At 50.1% G+C, this 16,952-nt stretch overlaps 1 protein-coding gene across 1 annotated transcript in view; it reads left to right on the forward strand.

Annotated features, from left to right (window-relative positions):
• The window catches only part of ZNF462 (zinc finger protein 462), a 142,199-nt gene that overhangs the window by 56,827 nt on the left and 68,420 nt on the right, over positions 1-16,952 (forward strand). The window contains exons 2-7 of the mRNA XM_081102994.1: positions 810-1,059; positions 1,440-7,033; positions 7,809-7,970; positions 9,553-9,609; positions 9,736-9,839; positions 12,564-12,682. Of these exons, the coding sequence (XP_080959120.1) occupies positions 840-1,059; positions 1,440-7,033; positions 7,809-7,970; positions 9,553-9,609; positions 9,736-9,839; positions 12,564-12,682 (6,256 nt within the window). The 5' untranslated portion in view covers positions 810-839. The remainder of the gene's footprint in view (positions 1-809; positions 1,060-1,439; positions 7,034-7,808; positions 7,971-9,552; positions 9,610-9,735; positions 9,840-12,563; positions 12,683-16,952) is intronic.

Below are 16,952 nucleotides of genomic sequence, written 5' to 3' on the forward strand. Positions count from 1 at the left end.
AGGTGCAAACTTTCAACAAGAAACTGGATTGTCATCTTAAAGTTGGTTGTTTGAGAACCTCATGAGAAATATTTTATGACCTAATTAGATTGGAGAAGCTGTTAAGTTATAATTGGTGGGTAGTAAAAAGCAAATAACCATTTAGCTCATTAAAAAAAAAAAAGCCAACTAAAGTGTTTGGGGAAGGGAGGAGAGAGGTGTATCCCAATATTAGTTAAGATGTTAAATTAAAATAATAAAATTATTTTAAAAATTTTTATTTCTTAAAATTATTAAGATTAAAATAATAAAAGGTCCAATAAAAGCTCTCTTTACCACCACTCTGAGATGCCATACTGTTTCACAATGTAGTGGTAAAACATCAGTGTTATGATACTAAAACGGCAAATGGAGATTGAAGTTTTTTCTTTTCCTCTGTATGGCCAGCCTCTATTTCAAAAAAGAAAATGGGCCCAAGCCAGAACCACAATCAGAATTAACTTACCAAGAAATTTGAATTTGGTCAAGAAATTCAGAAAGTACTAGAACTCTGGACATTTCCTTGACAAATGGCATTTGAAGATCTATCAAGCCAATAAAAGTTTATCTGGGTGGTTTTCTTTTTCTTTCCTTCTTTGAAGTTTTGAAGTCAAGGACATCATCCCCGTTATGTCTGATGGCCTTCCTCTAGCCAGTGTTCCAACTGGTAGAGTTTAGTAAGCGAAATCTGCCGATACTAGAATTTTCTCCAGGAATGACTTCAGCCCCATCGACTTGGGCTGTGCATTCCCTACCTTCCTTAAGACGTTTCGTTGTGCCTTCTGCCACAGGTCCCTGATGTGAGAGGGTAGACCCTGATCATGGAGGTGCTTCAGTGTGATGGCTGTGACTTCAGAGCCCCATCCTATGAGGATCTCAAGGCGCACATTCAGGATGTCCACACGGCGTTTCTGCAGCCCACTGATGTTGCCGAAGACAATGCGCATGAGCCACGATCCGGGTCCATGAATGCCAGCAATCAGACCGAGGTGGAGTTTTCGTCTATAAAGGATGAATTTGGGATCGCAGAGGATTTATCAGGTAAATCTAGACTAACCTCGGCCTGTCTGATATAGTTCAGTGCTCTCATGCATTTTGAGCCAGTGGCCTTGGTTCTTGATACATGGGCTTCTGCTCTGCAGAGTTTCTCGCCCTTTTTGTGGTTTGGGCATCATGTTTCGGTTCTTGAGTTCCTAGGTTATTGTCCTCTCGGCTTCCTTCTGACTCTTAGTTTCCTTTCCATTTGGAAAACAAGGTGTAGTCTCTCTGAAAGTTCTCGAATGGAGACTGCAGTTGGTGAAACTCGTGCTTTTGTGGCTATGAAGAATAATTGAAAAGAAAAGTGGATTTGCATGGTTGGATTTCTTAATTCTCTCTTGCTTTGCTTTTCTTGTCCCACTTACCCTGTGTTTTCTCTTTAGGTCAAAATGCAACTGCATTGGGGACCGGAGGTTACTATGGCCACAGTCCAGGATATTACGGTCAGCATATTGCCCCTAATCCCAAACCAACAAGCAAGTTTTTTCAATGCAAGTTCTGCGTACGCTACTTCAGGTCAAAAAACCTCCTCATTGAACACACTAGGAAGGTCCATGGGGCTCAAGCTGAAGGGAGTTCGGCGGGACCCCCCGTCCCAGGATCCTTAAATTATAATATCATGATGCACGAGGGGTTTGGAAAGGTCTTCTCTTGCCAGTTTTGCACATACAAGTCACCAAGGAGGGCGAGAATAATGAAGCACCAGAAAATGTATCACAAAAACAGTTTGAAGGAGATCGCCGCGCTCCCTCCTGCCCCTGTCCCCATGCCAGACCCCGTGATCCCGCCTGTGTCCTTGCAGGACCCCTGCAAGGAGCTGCCTGCAGAGGTCGTGGAGCGCAGCATCTTGGAATCCATGGTCAAGCCTTTGACCAAGTCTCGAGGCAACTTTTGCTGTGAGTGGTGCAGCTACCAGACCCCGCGCCGAGAACGGTGGTGTGACCACATGATGAAGAAACACCGCAGCATGGTCAAGGTCCTCTCCAACCTCAGACAGCAGGAAGGGACGAGTCTCCCCGACCTGCCGAAGAACGACCCCAGCCCCACTTCCAACTCCACCTACCTGTCCATGAATGCTGCCAGCCGGGAGATGCCCAACGCCAACGTCTCCAACTACAGGGGCTCCATCAGCAACTCCATCATGAGACCCAATTCTTCTTCAGCTTCCAAGTTTTCGCCCCTGTCCTACCCTCCGATGAAGCCGAAGTCACCTCACAATTCTGGCCTTGTTAACCTGGCGGAGAGATCCCGTTACGGAATGGCTGACATGACAAATTCTCCTGCCGACCTGGAAACGAACAGCATGCTGAATGACTCTAGCTCCGAGGAAGAGCTCAATGAGATAGACAGTGAGAATGGCTTAAACGCTATGGATCACCAGACGGCAGGCATGTCTGCAGAGCAGCTGATGGGCTCCGACGGCCACAAATTGTTGGAGACCAAGGGGATTCCCTTCAGGAGATTTATGAACAGGTTCCAGTGCCCCTTTTGTCCTTTCCTCACCATGCATCGACGTAGCATCTCCCGACACATAGAAAACATTCACTTATCCGGAAAGACAGCTGTGTACAAATGTGACGAATGTCCGTTTACTTGCAAGAGCTCGTTAAAACTGGGGGCTCACAAACAGTGTCACACGGGTACAACGTCAGATTGGGATGCTGTGAATTCCCAGAGCGAAAGCATTGCTTCCTCAATGAATGAAGGGGTCGTGTCTTACGAGAGCCCAAGCATCAATGGCAGGAAGTCAGGAGTCATGTTGGATTCCTTGCAGCAACAGCCGCCGCCGCCGCCACTGCCACCGCCACCACCTCCGTCACAGCCTCAGCCACCGCAGCTGCCGCCACCACATCAGCTGCCACCCCAGCCCCAGCCCCCGCCGACGCAGCCGCCACAGCCCCCCGTGCAAGCCCCACCCCTGCACCCTTACAAATGCACCATGTGTAATTACTCCACCACGACTCTGAAAGGGCTAAGAGTCCATCAGCAGCACAAACACTCGTTCTGCGACAACTTGCCAAAATTCGAGGGGCCGCCCTCCAGCCTCCCATTGGAAAGTGAGACAGACAGCCACCCCTCTTCCAGCAACACTGTGAAGAAAAGCCAGACCTCAATTCTTGGGTTGTCCTCCAAGAACAATTTTGTAGCTAAGGCCTCTCGGAAGCTCGCTAGTGACTTTCCTCTCGACTTATCGCCGGTGAAGAAGAGGACGAGGATCGACGAGATCGCGAGCAACCTGCAGAGCAAGATCAACCAGAGCAAACAGCAGGAGGATGCCGTGATCAACGTCGAGGATGATGAGGAGGAAGAGGAAGACAATGAAGTGGAGATTGAGGTGGAGTTGGACCGGGAAGAAGAGCCAACGGAGCCAGTCCTGGAGGTGCCCCCTCCCTTTGCAACGCAGCAGCTGTGGGTGCCAGATGCCAGTGTGCCCCAGAAGGAGCCCAACTTCAGAAACATCAGCCACGATTACAATGCCACCAACGGGGCGGAGATTGAGCTCACGCTTTCGGAAGACGAAGAGGATTATTACGGCTCCTCGACAAACTTGAAAGATCACCAAATTCCCGGTACCGCTCTGCTGAACGCCCAGGTTCCCCTGTATGGGACCGAGCACAATAACGAAAGTACAGACTTTAGTGACTCTGGGAGGCTTTACTATTGCAAACACTGTGACTTTAACAACAAATCTGCCCGGAGTGTCAGCACCCACTATCAGCGAATGCACCCGTACATTAAATTCAGCTTCAGGTACATCTTGGACCCCAACGACCACAGTGCGGTGTACAGGTGCCTGGAGTGCTACATCGATTACACCAACTTCGAAGATCTCCAGCAGCACTACGGTGAGCACCACCCCGAAGCCATGAATGTCCTCAACTTTGACCATTCGGACCTGATCTACCGGTGTCGGTTCTGTTCCTACACGAGCCCCAACGTGAGGAGCCTGATGCCACACTACCAAAGAATGCACCCCACGGTGAAGATCAACAACGCCATGATCTTTTCCAGCTATGTCGTGGAGCAGCAGGAGGGGCTGAGCACCGAGTCCCAGACGCTGCGGGAGATCCTGAACTCGGCACCCAAGAACCTGGCGACATCCACGCCCGTGGCTCGCGGTGGCGGCATGGCGTTCAGTAAAAGCACCCCTCCCAAGACCTTTCCTCCAGAATGTGAAAACCAGAAGGACCCCTCCGTGAACACCGTGGTCGTTTACGACTGTGACGTTTGCTCGTTCGCAAGCCCCAACATGCACTCTGTCTTGGTTCATTATCAGAAGAAACACCCCGAAGAAAAGGCTTCCTACTTTAGGATCCAGAAAACCATGCGAATGGTGTCTGTGGACAGGGGCGCGGCCCTTTCTCAATTATCATTTGAGGTGGGTGCTCCCATGTCTCCCAAAATGTCCACCATGGGTTCCCCACCCCCCCCACCACCCCCGCCACCAGACCTCAATACTGAGCTTTACTACTGCAAACACTGCTCCTACAGCAATCGGTCAGTTGTGGGAGTGCTTGTCCACTACCAGAAAAGACACCCAGAAATAAAGGTCACTGCCAAATATATCAGACAGGCTCCTCCCACAGCGGCCATGATGAGAGGGGCCGAGGGGCCCCAAGGCTCCCCCCGGCCGCCCGCCCCCATGCAGCCGCTCAGCCGGAGCAGCTCCGAGAGAGATGGCCCCCCTGTGGAGAACGAGATGTTTTTTTGCCAGCACTGTGATTACGGGAACCGGACGGTCAAAGGGGTACTCATTCATTATCAGAAGAAGCACCGAGACTTCAAGGCCAACGCAGACGTGATCCGGCAGCACACGGCCACCATCCGAAGCCTGTGTGACCGGAACCAGAGGAAGTCCGCCAGTTGCATGCTGGTTGCCCCCTCCGCCGCGGAGCGGGACAAAACGAAACTGCGAGCCCTCAAGTGTAGGCAGTGCTCGTACACCTCCCCCTACTTCTATGCACTGAGGAAGCATACCAAGAAAGACCACCCCGCCCTCAAGGCCACGGTCACGTCCATCATGCGCTGGGCGTTCCTCGACGGCTCCATAGAAGCTGGCTACCACTGCGAGTGGTGCATCTATTCCCACACGGAGCCCAACGGCCTGCTCCTGCATTACCAAAGGAGGCACCCCGAGCATTACGTGGACTACACCTACATGGCTACCAAACTCTGGGCCGGGCCAGACCCATCCCCACCCTCCCTCATGATGCCAGCCGAAGCCAAAACCTACCGATGCCGAGACTGTGTCTTCGAAGCCATCTCCATCTGGGACATCACCAATCACTACCAAGCATTCCACCCCTGGGCCATGAATGGTGACGAGTCAGTGCTGCTGGACATCATTAAGGAGAAGGATGCCGTGGAGAACCCCATCCCTTCGGCCGAAGAGTTAGTGGGCCCCGTGAATTGTGAAAGCGGTTTGCCCGCTCCCCTCCCCGAGCAGGACATGGAATGCCCCGAGGATGCCCGGCTTTCCCCAGAGAAGAGCCTCCAGCTCTCCTCGGCCAACCCCGCCATCAACTCCACCCCGTACCAGTGCACCGTGTGCCAGTCCGAGTATAACAACCTGCACGGCCTTCTGACCCATTACGGGAAGAAGCACCCCGGCATGAAGGTGAAGGCCGCTGACTTTGCCCAGGACATCGACATCAACCCAGGCGCCGTCTACAAGTGCCGGCACTGCCCCTACATCAACACCCGCATCCACGGCGTCCTGACCCACTACCAGAAGCGACACCCGGCCATCAAGGTGACCGCCGAGGACTTTGTGCACGACGTGGAGCAGTCCGCCGACATCGCCCAGAACGACGTGGAGGAGACGAGCCGGATCTTCAAGCAAGGGTTCGGCGCCTACCGCTGCAAACTGTGCCCCTACACGCACGGCACGCTGGAGAAGCTCAAAATCCACTACGAGAAGTACCACAACCAGCCCGAATTCGATGTCTTCTCCCCGTCGCCCCCGAAGCTGCCGGTGTCCCTCGAGCCCGAGATAACCACTGAAGTGAGCCCCTCCCAAGTCTCCATCACCGAGGAGGAGGTGGGGGAGGAGCCCGTGCCCGCCGCTCACTTCTCTACCTCGCACCTGGCCTCGCACACGGTGTTCCGGTGCCAGCTCTGCAAGTACTTCTGCTCCACGAGGAAGGGCATCGCCAGGCACTACCGCATCAAGCACAACAACGTCCGCGCCCAGCCCGAGGGCAAGAACAACCTCTTCAAGTGCGCCCTGTGCTCCTACACCAACCCCATCCGCAAAGGGCTGGCGGCCCACTACCAGAAGCGCCACGACATCGATGCCTATTACACCCACTGCCTGGCGGCCTCCAGGACCATCAGCGACAAGCCCAACAAGGTCATCATCCCGTCCCCGCCCAAGGACGACTCGCCGCAGCTCAGCGAGGAACTGCGGCGGGCGGTGGAGAAGAAGAAGTGCTCCCTGTGCTCCTTCCAGTCCTTCAGCAAGAAGGGCATCGTGTCCCACTACATGAAGCGCCACCCGGGGGTGTTCCCCAAGAAGCAGCACGCCAGCAAGCTGGGGGGCTACTTCACGGCCGTCTACGCCGACGAGCCCGAGAAGCCGGTGCTGCTGGAGGAGGAGGAGAGAGGCAGCTTGGAGAAAGCCGAGGTGGAGGGAGGCGAGGCGCAGGAGATGGAGTGGCTCCCGTTCCGCTGCATCAAGTGCTTCAAGCTCTCCTTCAGCACGGCCGAGCTGCTGTGCATGCATTACACCGACCACCACAGCCGGGACCTCAAGAGGGACTTCGTCATCCTGGGCAGCGGCCCCCGCCCGCAGGGCCCCGCCTACCAGTGTAAGCACTGCGATAGCAAACTGCAGAGCACCGCGGAGCTGACCTCACACTTGAACGTTCACAATGAGGAATTCCAGAAGCGTGCCAAACGTCAGGAGAGGAGGAAACAGCTTTTGAGCAAGCAGAAATATGCAGATGGTGCTTTTGCAGATTTCAAACAAGAGAGGGTAAGGATATGTTTTGATTTCCCTTCCCCCAGGAGGCCTCTCAGCACTGGTGCCCACACGCACGTCTTCGTTGCCAGCCAAGCTGCCACGGGCTTCCTAGTGACTTAGCTTGCCAGAGAGCTCAATAAGTCAATTAAACATTTCGAGCTTGATTATCCCCATTCTGTGCTCACTCTTCTCCACGGTCCTGTGCCCCTCCCTCTCACTCCTCCGGAGGCTCCCCAGGGGAGGGTTGGGGTGGTTTCTCTGTGTCTCTCTCTGCCAAGCAGCCTCGTCGGAGGCCTAGGTCCACGGCGACGCTCGCTCTCTTTCCTGAGGCCGCCGTGGGCTGTCTCTTGGTCTCACGAGCGCTTCTCAGCCGTGTCTCGGTCTGCAGTGTGGCTACATGAACCTAACATCTCCCGGAGTAGAATGGTGTGTGTGTGTCAAGAAGCTCACTAACGGCGTAGCTATGCAACGTTCTCACCTGCGTAGTTGACATGGGTTTGCAGACCAGATCCCGTGGTGGCCGTGACGATGAGGCTTCTGCACAGAAATCTTCTCACAAGCCATAATGCACGCGGGTTCCAGAGACTTTGCATAGTAGGCAGTGTGCCACGACTCTTGACGAATTCCTTATGTAAAAAAAAAAAAAAAAAAAAATACTCATTCTCTCCCTTGGTTTTTAACCTGCTAATCTGCTTTAAAATAAAATCTGCTAGTAAGCTACAAGAATAAATGCCGGCCGTTGCGGGAGGGGCTCGGAGTACTGACAGCTACCACTGTATTTTACCAGCCTTTTGGCCACTTAGAAGAGGTGCCAAAGATCAAGGAGCGGAAGGTGGTGGGCTACAAGTGTAAATTCTGTGTGGAGGTGCACCCGACGCTCCGAGCCATCTGCAATCACCTGCGGAAGCACGTCCAGTACGGCAGCGTCCCCGCCGTGTCCGCCGTGAAGGTGAGCGCTGGGAAGGCCTGGATGCGCGTTCCTGTGTGTGAGCCGCGCGCGTTCCTCATTCACCCCGTTGCTCAAAGCAGCTCCGGAGCGGGCGGCCCGGAGTGCGCGCATTCCTGAGTGTTGCCGGCGTCGGTCTGGCTTGTTTTGATTTCTTTGCAGGTTGGACGTCCCTCCTCTTGCGTGTCTCGACGCGGTCGAGCTCCGATCTGGTTCCCTGCCACGTGGGTAGTTTGGTGGAAACAGAAGATCCGGGCCTCTCGGCGCGGGAGGCTTCGGGTTGCCCTTCTCTTCTGCGTGTAGCACCACTAGGTGTTTGCTCTTCCGAGCTCTTGAGAGGAAGTGTGTTCTGTCCTGTCCTCTTCGGCTCCTCCCACTGCCTGACTTCTCACTGTCCTTTCTCATCGGGCTGGCGGGCGCAGAGAGCCCGGGAGAGTCCGTCTTTTGCTGCTTATCCTGGGTCCTCGAAGGAGTGGCAGAGACATGACACCTAAAACTAAAAGCCTTAAGTCACAGTTGACCCTGAGAGCCTGTTGACCTGATTTGTCCTCCCACCCACCCTCCCCCTGTTACTGACACATGCCCTCCCGCCCCCAAAACCACCTCCCCCCCACACACACCTTTCGTAGGCTGCCTGTTGCGAACTTCATAACCAGAATGGCAGCCGCAGTTTGGATAACCACACCGCCATCCCGGCCTTCCAGGAAGGGCTAGCCTGCTGAGGTAGAGGAGTTGGCTCAGGGCTCTGCTCTTCCTCCCTGGATATGTGACTGCGTATTTGTCACCGGCCCCGTTTGACCTTGTCCTGTTCTGCCTGTGTGGTGTGGAGGCGAACCTTCTGCTTTTCTCCTCCGAAGACTGAAACTGCCTGGCTGTGGGCAGCGCAGGGGCCGCGGTGGGCAGCGCAGGGGCCGCGGTGGCCGGCGCCTTCCCTGCCTCTGCGGGGTGTCCCAGCCTTGGACTCACTCAGGGGAGACAGAGCGGCTCTCCCCGTAATCAGTAATCCAAGGAGCCACCTGGAAACATGAGTGACTTCAAACCAGGCAGCTTCTTAACTTTTTGAATTGATTATTCATCAACCTTCAGGCAAGGGCTGAAGTCACCGTCTGCGGGGCGGGGTGAGCATGGGGCACAGGGCAGGCTCTTTCACTTTCCTTGATTTCCCAAGGATGATGCCCACACTACTCGGCGTGGTTCCCTTCCTTTCCTGTTGTTGTTTTTTCTCTGAGCTGTAACCCTAACCCTGCTTGATGTCAGTTTAGCTGAGATCACAATTTTAATTTTCTTTTTTTAAGATGGGCGATAAGTGAGCGAACCGTCTTCAGTGTGGGAGATCCCCTCTCTCAACATTTGCCAGGCAGTAGCACCCTGTGCCTGGACACATTGCCCTAAAACCACCTCCACTGCTTGAGGAATGCCGGCGGGTTTGCCGTCTCCTCTAGGGGGAGCCGGAGAGGCCGGGAGGAGACTGTCAGGAACCGCCCCGCGGCTTGTGGGAGAATGCAGGAGAGGAGGAAGGCTGGGGCGAATGACCATAGATATTTATTTTGTTGGTGGGGTATGTGTGTGTGTGTGGTTCTCTTAGCAGGAGGCTGAGGACCCTTCCCACTTGTTCCTGGATGGACTGGAAGCAGCCAAAGATGCAAGTGGCGCCCTGGTGGACCGGGTGGATGGTGGACACTGCTTGCTTGATGGAATGTTGGAGGATGAGACCCGGCCGGGGGGATACCATTGTAGTCAATGTGACCGAGTCCTGATGTCCATGCAGGGGCTGCGTTCTCATGAGAGGAGCCACCTGGCCTTGGCCATGTTCACCCGCGAGGACAAGTACAGCTGCCAGTATTGCTCCTTTGTTTCCGCTTTCAGGCACAAGTAAGTGCTGAGGAGTGGCCGGTCGCGTGTACCTGGGCGGAGGTGGCCTAGCGGAGGACATCTACGTGAGGGCGGGAGAAGCTTGGAGGAGTCAGCAGTTGCCCCTCGTGGTTCACACCTGCTGTCCAGTTGGCAGTTACCTTGAACTTTATCTGTCAAATGGGGCTAAGAACACGAGTTTGCTTGGTTGACAAAAGATTTGCAGGCTTTTAAAAAAAAATGACAGTTTTGTAGATATGGCTCTGACATATACAAAGATCTGAGAGTCGATAAGTTTATTGGCACCTAATCATCATTTGAGGACTAAGTTCCATTTGGGAAATGGAGTGACTAGGAGATAAAATTAGGACTGTTGACCCATGTGACCAAAGGCTCATTGCTTGATTTTTTTAAAAAAAAAATATTTTTTTATTCATTTCAGAGAGGAAGGGAGAGGGAAAGAGAGATAGAAACGTCAATGATGAGAGAGAATCATTGAAGAGCTGCCTCCTGCATGTCCTCCACTGGGGATGGAACCTTCAACCTGGGTATGTGCCCTGATCTCCTGGTTCATAGGTCATTGCTCAACCACTGAGCCATGCCGACTAGGCATCATTGCTTGATGTTTTTTGTTTGTTTGTTTTTTTAAAAATATATTTTACTGATTTTTTACGGAGAGGAAGGGAGAAGGATAGAGAGTTAGAAACATCGATGAGAGAGAAACATCAATCAGCTGCCTCTTGCACATCCCCTACGTGGATGTGCCCGCTGTGGATGTGCCCGCAACCAAGGTACATGCCCTTGACCGGAATCGAACCTGGGACCCTTGAGTCCGCAGGCTGACACTCTATCCACTGAGCAAAACCGGTCAGGGCTGCTTGATGTTTTTAAAAAGACCTTGAAAGGTAGATGAGTTGATGGAATCCAGAGGGATGCTTGAAGTTCAGGGTGGTTGAAGAGGGAGAGCTTCCCGTTGCTCATCACGGCTTAGAAATTGTAAATTTGGAGTTTTTATGAAGGCTTTTCTGGGTGATGAGAAGAGGGATGGTTCTGAGACGAAACAACATTTTGTTGCCTTTCTCTGTTGACTGTGCGCCAGAGAGAAATGTTCTGTAATGTGTTCTGCGGTCTTGGATGAAGGTGACTAATTGTAAGACTATGACATGCTGTTTATTTTTATGATAATTGGAAATAACTGATGGGCTGTTTGCTTCTTTAAACAAAGTGCTAGTTAGTGGAGGTGGAAAGGCGGGAGAAGGCAGTGCTTCTGCAGAGTTTGGGATGCTTAAAACTATTATTTTTTAAAAAATATATTTTACTGATTTTTTACAGAGAGGAAGGGAGAGGGACAGAGAGTTAGAAACATCGATGAGAGAGAAACATCAATCAGCTGCCTCCTGCACACCCTATACTGGGGATGTGACCGCAACCAAGGTACAGGCCCTTGACCGGAATCGAACCTGGGACCCTTCAGTCTGCAGGCCGACGCTCTATCCACTGAGCCAAACCGGTCAGGGCTAAAACTATTATTATTCTATTATTATTATTATTATTATTATTATTTATTATTATTCAAAGTTAAATATCTAATCTTTGCCATCGGATCCAGGCACTAGCATCAAATTTGTGTAGTTCTCATCAGTTCCAAAACTGGTTTTTTTGTTGTTAATCCTCACCCGAGGATATTTTTCCATTGATTTTTTAGGGGGAGAGACAGAAACATCGATGTGAGAGAGACATTTATTGGTTGCCTCCTGCACTCCCACCCTGACCAGGGCTTGGGATTGAGCCTACAACCAAGGTAGGTGCCCTTGACCTAAATCAAACCCGGGACCCTTCAGTCCATGGGCTGACACTCTATCCACTGAGCCGAACTGGCAAGGGTCCGAAGTACTTTATAACAGCACCTATCACATAGCAGAACCTCAGGACATCGCTGTGAATAAGTGGGTCTGCCCTTGTACTTGGCGGTGTCCTGGAGGCTTCTGGGGCATGTGAAGATGAATGGGCCATGGTCAGTGTTCTACAGGAGTTTAGGGTCTAGCAGATGATAAATAAAGCCAGCACACCAGTGACTTGCCATAAGAAGGCCCACATCTTTAAAAATGTGTGTCAATAAAACACTATGAAGTTTCAAAGAGGGGAGATGTGAACATCACTCTGGAAGAATCAGGAAGGTTTTATGGAGTCGGGAGCACTTGAAATAGGAAGATAAGACTTGAGTGGTTTGGAAAGGAGGTGAGATGTGGGGTAGTGACACAAATTAGGACTTTTCCCACACCTGGTTTGGTGGATTTATTTTTTTTCTTTAGACTAGTAATCATGTAATACTGGGAATGCCTATAATTAAATGACATCCTTGTAAGTTGCTTCTGGAAGACGGATGTACAGCAAACATTGTTGTGTTTATCAGAGGGGTGACCAGCCTCTGGATCACGTGACTTCCCATAATCACACCTGCCTATTTACAAAGGCTTTGGGAACAAACCACTCATTCCAAGTAGTTCAACACTTTGAAACTCTTCCCTGCTCAAGAGTTATCTCCTCCTTCCTTGAGCTTCCCCGCCTTTTAGAGTAGGTGCCACTCTTGCCCCCCTTTTTTTTTTTGTAAGCACCATCATTGGAAAGTAGCAAAGTGACTTTGAACAGCTTAGAAATGGGATTTCTGGAAGAGGGCAATGAGACAATGTTATGCGCAGCTTTTAACCCCATCTTTTTGTTTGTTCGTTTTTCTCCTACATCAAGTTTGGATCGCCATATGCAAACCCACCACGGACACCATAAACCATTCCGATGCAAACTCTGCTCCTTCAAGTCCTCCTACAACAGTCGGCTAAAAACACACCTGCTCAAAGCTCATGCTGGTGAGTTGACATTGGTGGTGCCCCCAAGTCTGCTGAGTTTGCAATCCTGTGGTCTTCACTGAGTAAAACTTTCAAAGCCTCTTGTCCCACACATGAGAATAAGTTATTCTTGAGATGGCTGCACATTTAGTTATTTTTTAATCGAATAAAGAAAATCTAAGGAATCGCCCAAAGCCAAAATAATACCCAGCCGGCGTCACCCACGTCACAGTGGATGCATGCTAACAGCATTTGTTGGCGAAGAGAAAGTTCTAAATTCCCGAGCCTTTCTAATGGAAATGCAAGAATTGTTACATCCACTAAAGATAGCCCCCAAATAAAGTAATGTTGTAGTCTTGAGGAAGTTCAGAGGAACTTAAGAGAACTCAGGACAAGTAGTGAGATTCTTGGGAGATGCCTTACATACATTTTCAGATACAAGATAAGAAGTGGCTTAGTATCATGCATGTCCCGGGGCTACGCGGGTCTCTATCACTGTATCGGCCCATCTCAATGTGCTTGCTTCATTGAACACCCTTTACCTACAGGGCTCTTTACTAAACATGTTAGTTACATTCATCATCGTTTTTAATCCTCATGGCAGTCCTAAAGGGCAGGTTGTCACCCTCAGTTTCAGATGACCTGCTCAAAGCCATGTGGTCCATTCACTGAGAACTTAACTCCAGAACAAGCACATCCCTGTCACCGATGGGCTGCTGCCTCTCTCTCTTCTGCTCTTCTCTACTTTGCATATGATGGGGGATGCCCACAGGTAGATAATCAGAACTCAGACCCGAGAGAAAAGAGGCGTGAGGTAGGAAAGGCAGTAGGTGTGTGGGGGGGGGGGGGGGGGGCTGGGGATGTCTCCATGACCTTCTCTGTCACTCTCAGAACCCCAACGCAGCAGCAGCCTGCGTGTGACCCTCTCAGAGGTTTTGACAACCTCAGAGGAACTCACATCAAACCCAAAGGGAAATTGGGGAAATGAGGCCTCAGGATACCCAGCTATACTATCAGATTCTTTCCGAAGTCCAGTCTCCTCCCTGAGTTTCCTGGGCTGAGGTATTTAGATCCTCGTTTGAAAATTTGCAGACAGCTAGAATTCTTCTTGTTTTTTGGCTCCCCTTGTGTGGTTATAAAACCCACCGAGACCCCGAGTCCTGCCTTCCTTTTGCCATCTCCCCATTGCCTGTGGAAATACATTCTTGTCTCTCTGCTGTCTCCTCCTGAGTGTTGGGTCCCATTGACCTGGCTCAATGCAGTAAAGCTACTGAAGGCTTCCAGATGCCCTGGGCCCCACGGGAGGCAGAGGGGCGGGGGCGCGGGGGTGGGGCCTGGGACGGGGATTAGCCAAATGGGCTTGTCTCTATCTGTTAGTATTTTTCTATCTCCAGGAAAATTCCACTGAAGTTCATGGAGTGACAGGCTCCAGGGTTCAAGCCATTCTTTTCTAACTGTACATTGTAAATGATCCAGCTGGGACCCCGTCCTGGTGTGTTTCCCATAGGCCTCCGCCTGGTCAGAAGCACTTTCGCGGTGGGAGTGGGTAAAGGATTCTGCCTGTAGGAAGGGCTTTGAAGGGGTGCCAGAGGCTGCACACTGGCTCCAGGGCACTGAGCGGAAGTATATGTTCTCGGAGCTGGCGAGCAGACTGGCCTCTGTGCCCACTGGTTGGCGAGAAGGAAGCATCCAGAGGGAGAGAGAGTGGGAGCCCTGGTGTCCACAAATGGCCCTTAGCCACTGACAGTGGCCCGGCTAAGGGAGAGCCAGTACATTTTGCAAAGGACTGTTGACTCATCTCGTCTGTTGTAGATGGATTATTTTAAAGGATAAAGAGTCGTGTAGATGAACCGAGTAACCTGGATTTGAATTCTCTCTCCAGTTGGACTATTTACAACCACTAAACAAAGTTCATCAACCAAAGAACTTGTATGCATATATGCATAACCCATGGACACAGACAATAGGGTGGTGAAGGCCTGGGGCGGGGATGGAGGCAGGCTAGAAGAGGTCAATGGGGGGCGGGGGGGGGGAGGGTAGAGGGGGTTATATGTAATGCTCTCAACAATAAAGATTTTTTTAAAAAGTTGAAAAATGGAATCAGGAGAGCAGTGATATTATATATAATGTAATATAATAATTATTGTAATAATGCAATAATTAATAAGACAAGAATAAACTCACAACTATAAACCTACCTTTGCCCCACCCTATATATATAATATATACATATAATGTGTATATATTATATATATATGTATTACTTATATAGGTAATAGTAGTAAAGCCCATTGCTCATGGCCCAGCATTACCCTGTAACTCCGAGGTAACTATGGGGGGACAACTGATGGATGTTCTGTTTGTTTGGATCCTCTGGCCTCTTTGAATGTCTGTTCTGCCTTGGGCTGTAGCATGTTGTATAAATCAAGGTTAGTTCCAAGACTTTCTTGGAAATGCAAGCTCTGGGGTCATCAGTGGTGAAAAGGAGATTTAACGCAGAACTTGGGATGCAGGGTCACCTCATATGTGAAACCATCAGGTGGCGGGCGGCAGCCCTCTGCTGGGTGAAGCAAGGGCAGAGTTTTACCTTCCAGTTCCTGCTTCACTTACTAAACTGGAGACATCAGCTCCGCCCTCAGCTGTTCCCACTGGCCCAGAGAACCTTCAGTAAAGCCATTCTCCTCTCATTCCTTTACTTCCTCCTCTTTCATCTCCTCTGGCTTTTAAATTTCACTTAAAAATAAATTTTAAAAATACATGTTTACAGAAAATTTGAAAATGAATGAAATATAGTCAGTCGTCCATAATCTTATTATCTCAAGACCACTGTAATTAATGTGTATTTTTTAAAAATGTTTCATTGATTTTAGGAAGAGAGAGAGAAAGAAGCATCAATGATGAAAGAGAATCACAGATTGGTTGCCTCCTGCACGCCCTCTACTGGGGATCGCCCACAACCCCAGCATGTGCCCTGAGTAGAAATTGAACCGTGATCTCCTAGTTCAGCAGGTCCGTGAGGTCCGAAAGGTTGGCAACCGCTATCCTAGTTCATGGGTCAACACTCAACCACTGAGCCACACCAGCCAGGCAGCTGTTGTTAACATTTGATTGTTTTTCCTTTCAACCATTTCCTCTATAATTATTTTTAACAATTGTGGTTATAATTTAATCTAAAAGATATTATGCCTTCCTATCTATTTTTCAAGTACTTTATTTTCCTATGTTGTTATAGACTCTTTAAGAAAATGATAATTCATCAAGAAGATAGGGCCACATTTACTTAATCATTTCTCTATGGTTGGAAATTTAGGTTGTTTCATCTTTTTTAAGCATAAATGCATGTTTATTTCTAAATAAAGCTTTCTATGTACTAAAGGATATTTCCTTAACGTAAACTCTCGGAAGTGGAATTACTGCATTATAGGCATGAACATCCAAAGCCTATTGTTCTAAAAAGCAGAATTGCTTTCTGAGGTGATTGTACCAGGGTAACATAACATAAGCTTGCCCATTTCACACCCTCACTTCTGAAAATGCAGTTAATTGGAAAACTGACTTAGGGCAAAGGTAAGTCATACTCTAATTTAATTTAGTCCTAGTGATTCGTCCTGCATTTCAGTGGTATAAAAATAATTAAAAGGAAAATTCTTATTTTAACTGAAATATCCTGTTTATTGAAGAAGATGGAGTGATATACACACAGAGACATATTCATATGTAGACCCATATCTCTTTCAGTTTTAAAAAAAAATGACTTGTTTTTATCCATTTCTGTGTTATTGATTACAGAGGGAAATGGGGTTTTATGCTGAGGCTTGTGAATTGGCCCAGAAAAAAAAACAAAGCCCACTGTAGGATGAGTGGAGTCGGGAGGTGTGGAGTCAGCGAGGAAGTGGTGAATGGAACCAGCACAGTGGACTCGCAGGAGGGACGGGTGATGGAAAGCCACCCACAGGCCCTGGAAGGAGAATTGGGTGTGTTCTTTCCTGATGACGACAGAAGGGCAGCCTAGACTGGGAAGTGTTTCTGGTGGGGGCATCGTAGACGTTCGGTTTGGCTCCCTGTGAAGGAACAGCCCATAGGCCCCTCCACGCGATTAGAGCGTGAAATGGAAAGGAGCGAGGTCGCATGAATACGGAGCTCCTCGAGGGGTTCAGTCCAGAGGAGAGCAGTGGCTGGGGGTTGGGCGGGGATTGGTCTGTGCAGGTCTTAGACCCCGAAGCTCGGGATGCTCCTCCATCGAGTGATTAACAGTGTTTTGGTCTCCACCCCACCTGTGCCCTCCTTGCCC

Source organism: Myotis nattereri (assembly GCF_964212035.1).
Source record: "Myotis nattereri genome assembly, chromosome: 12".
In the NCBI taxonomy this organism is placed as follows: Eukaryota; Metazoa; Chordata; class Mammalia; order Chiroptera; family Vespertilionidae; genus Myotis; species Myotis nattereri.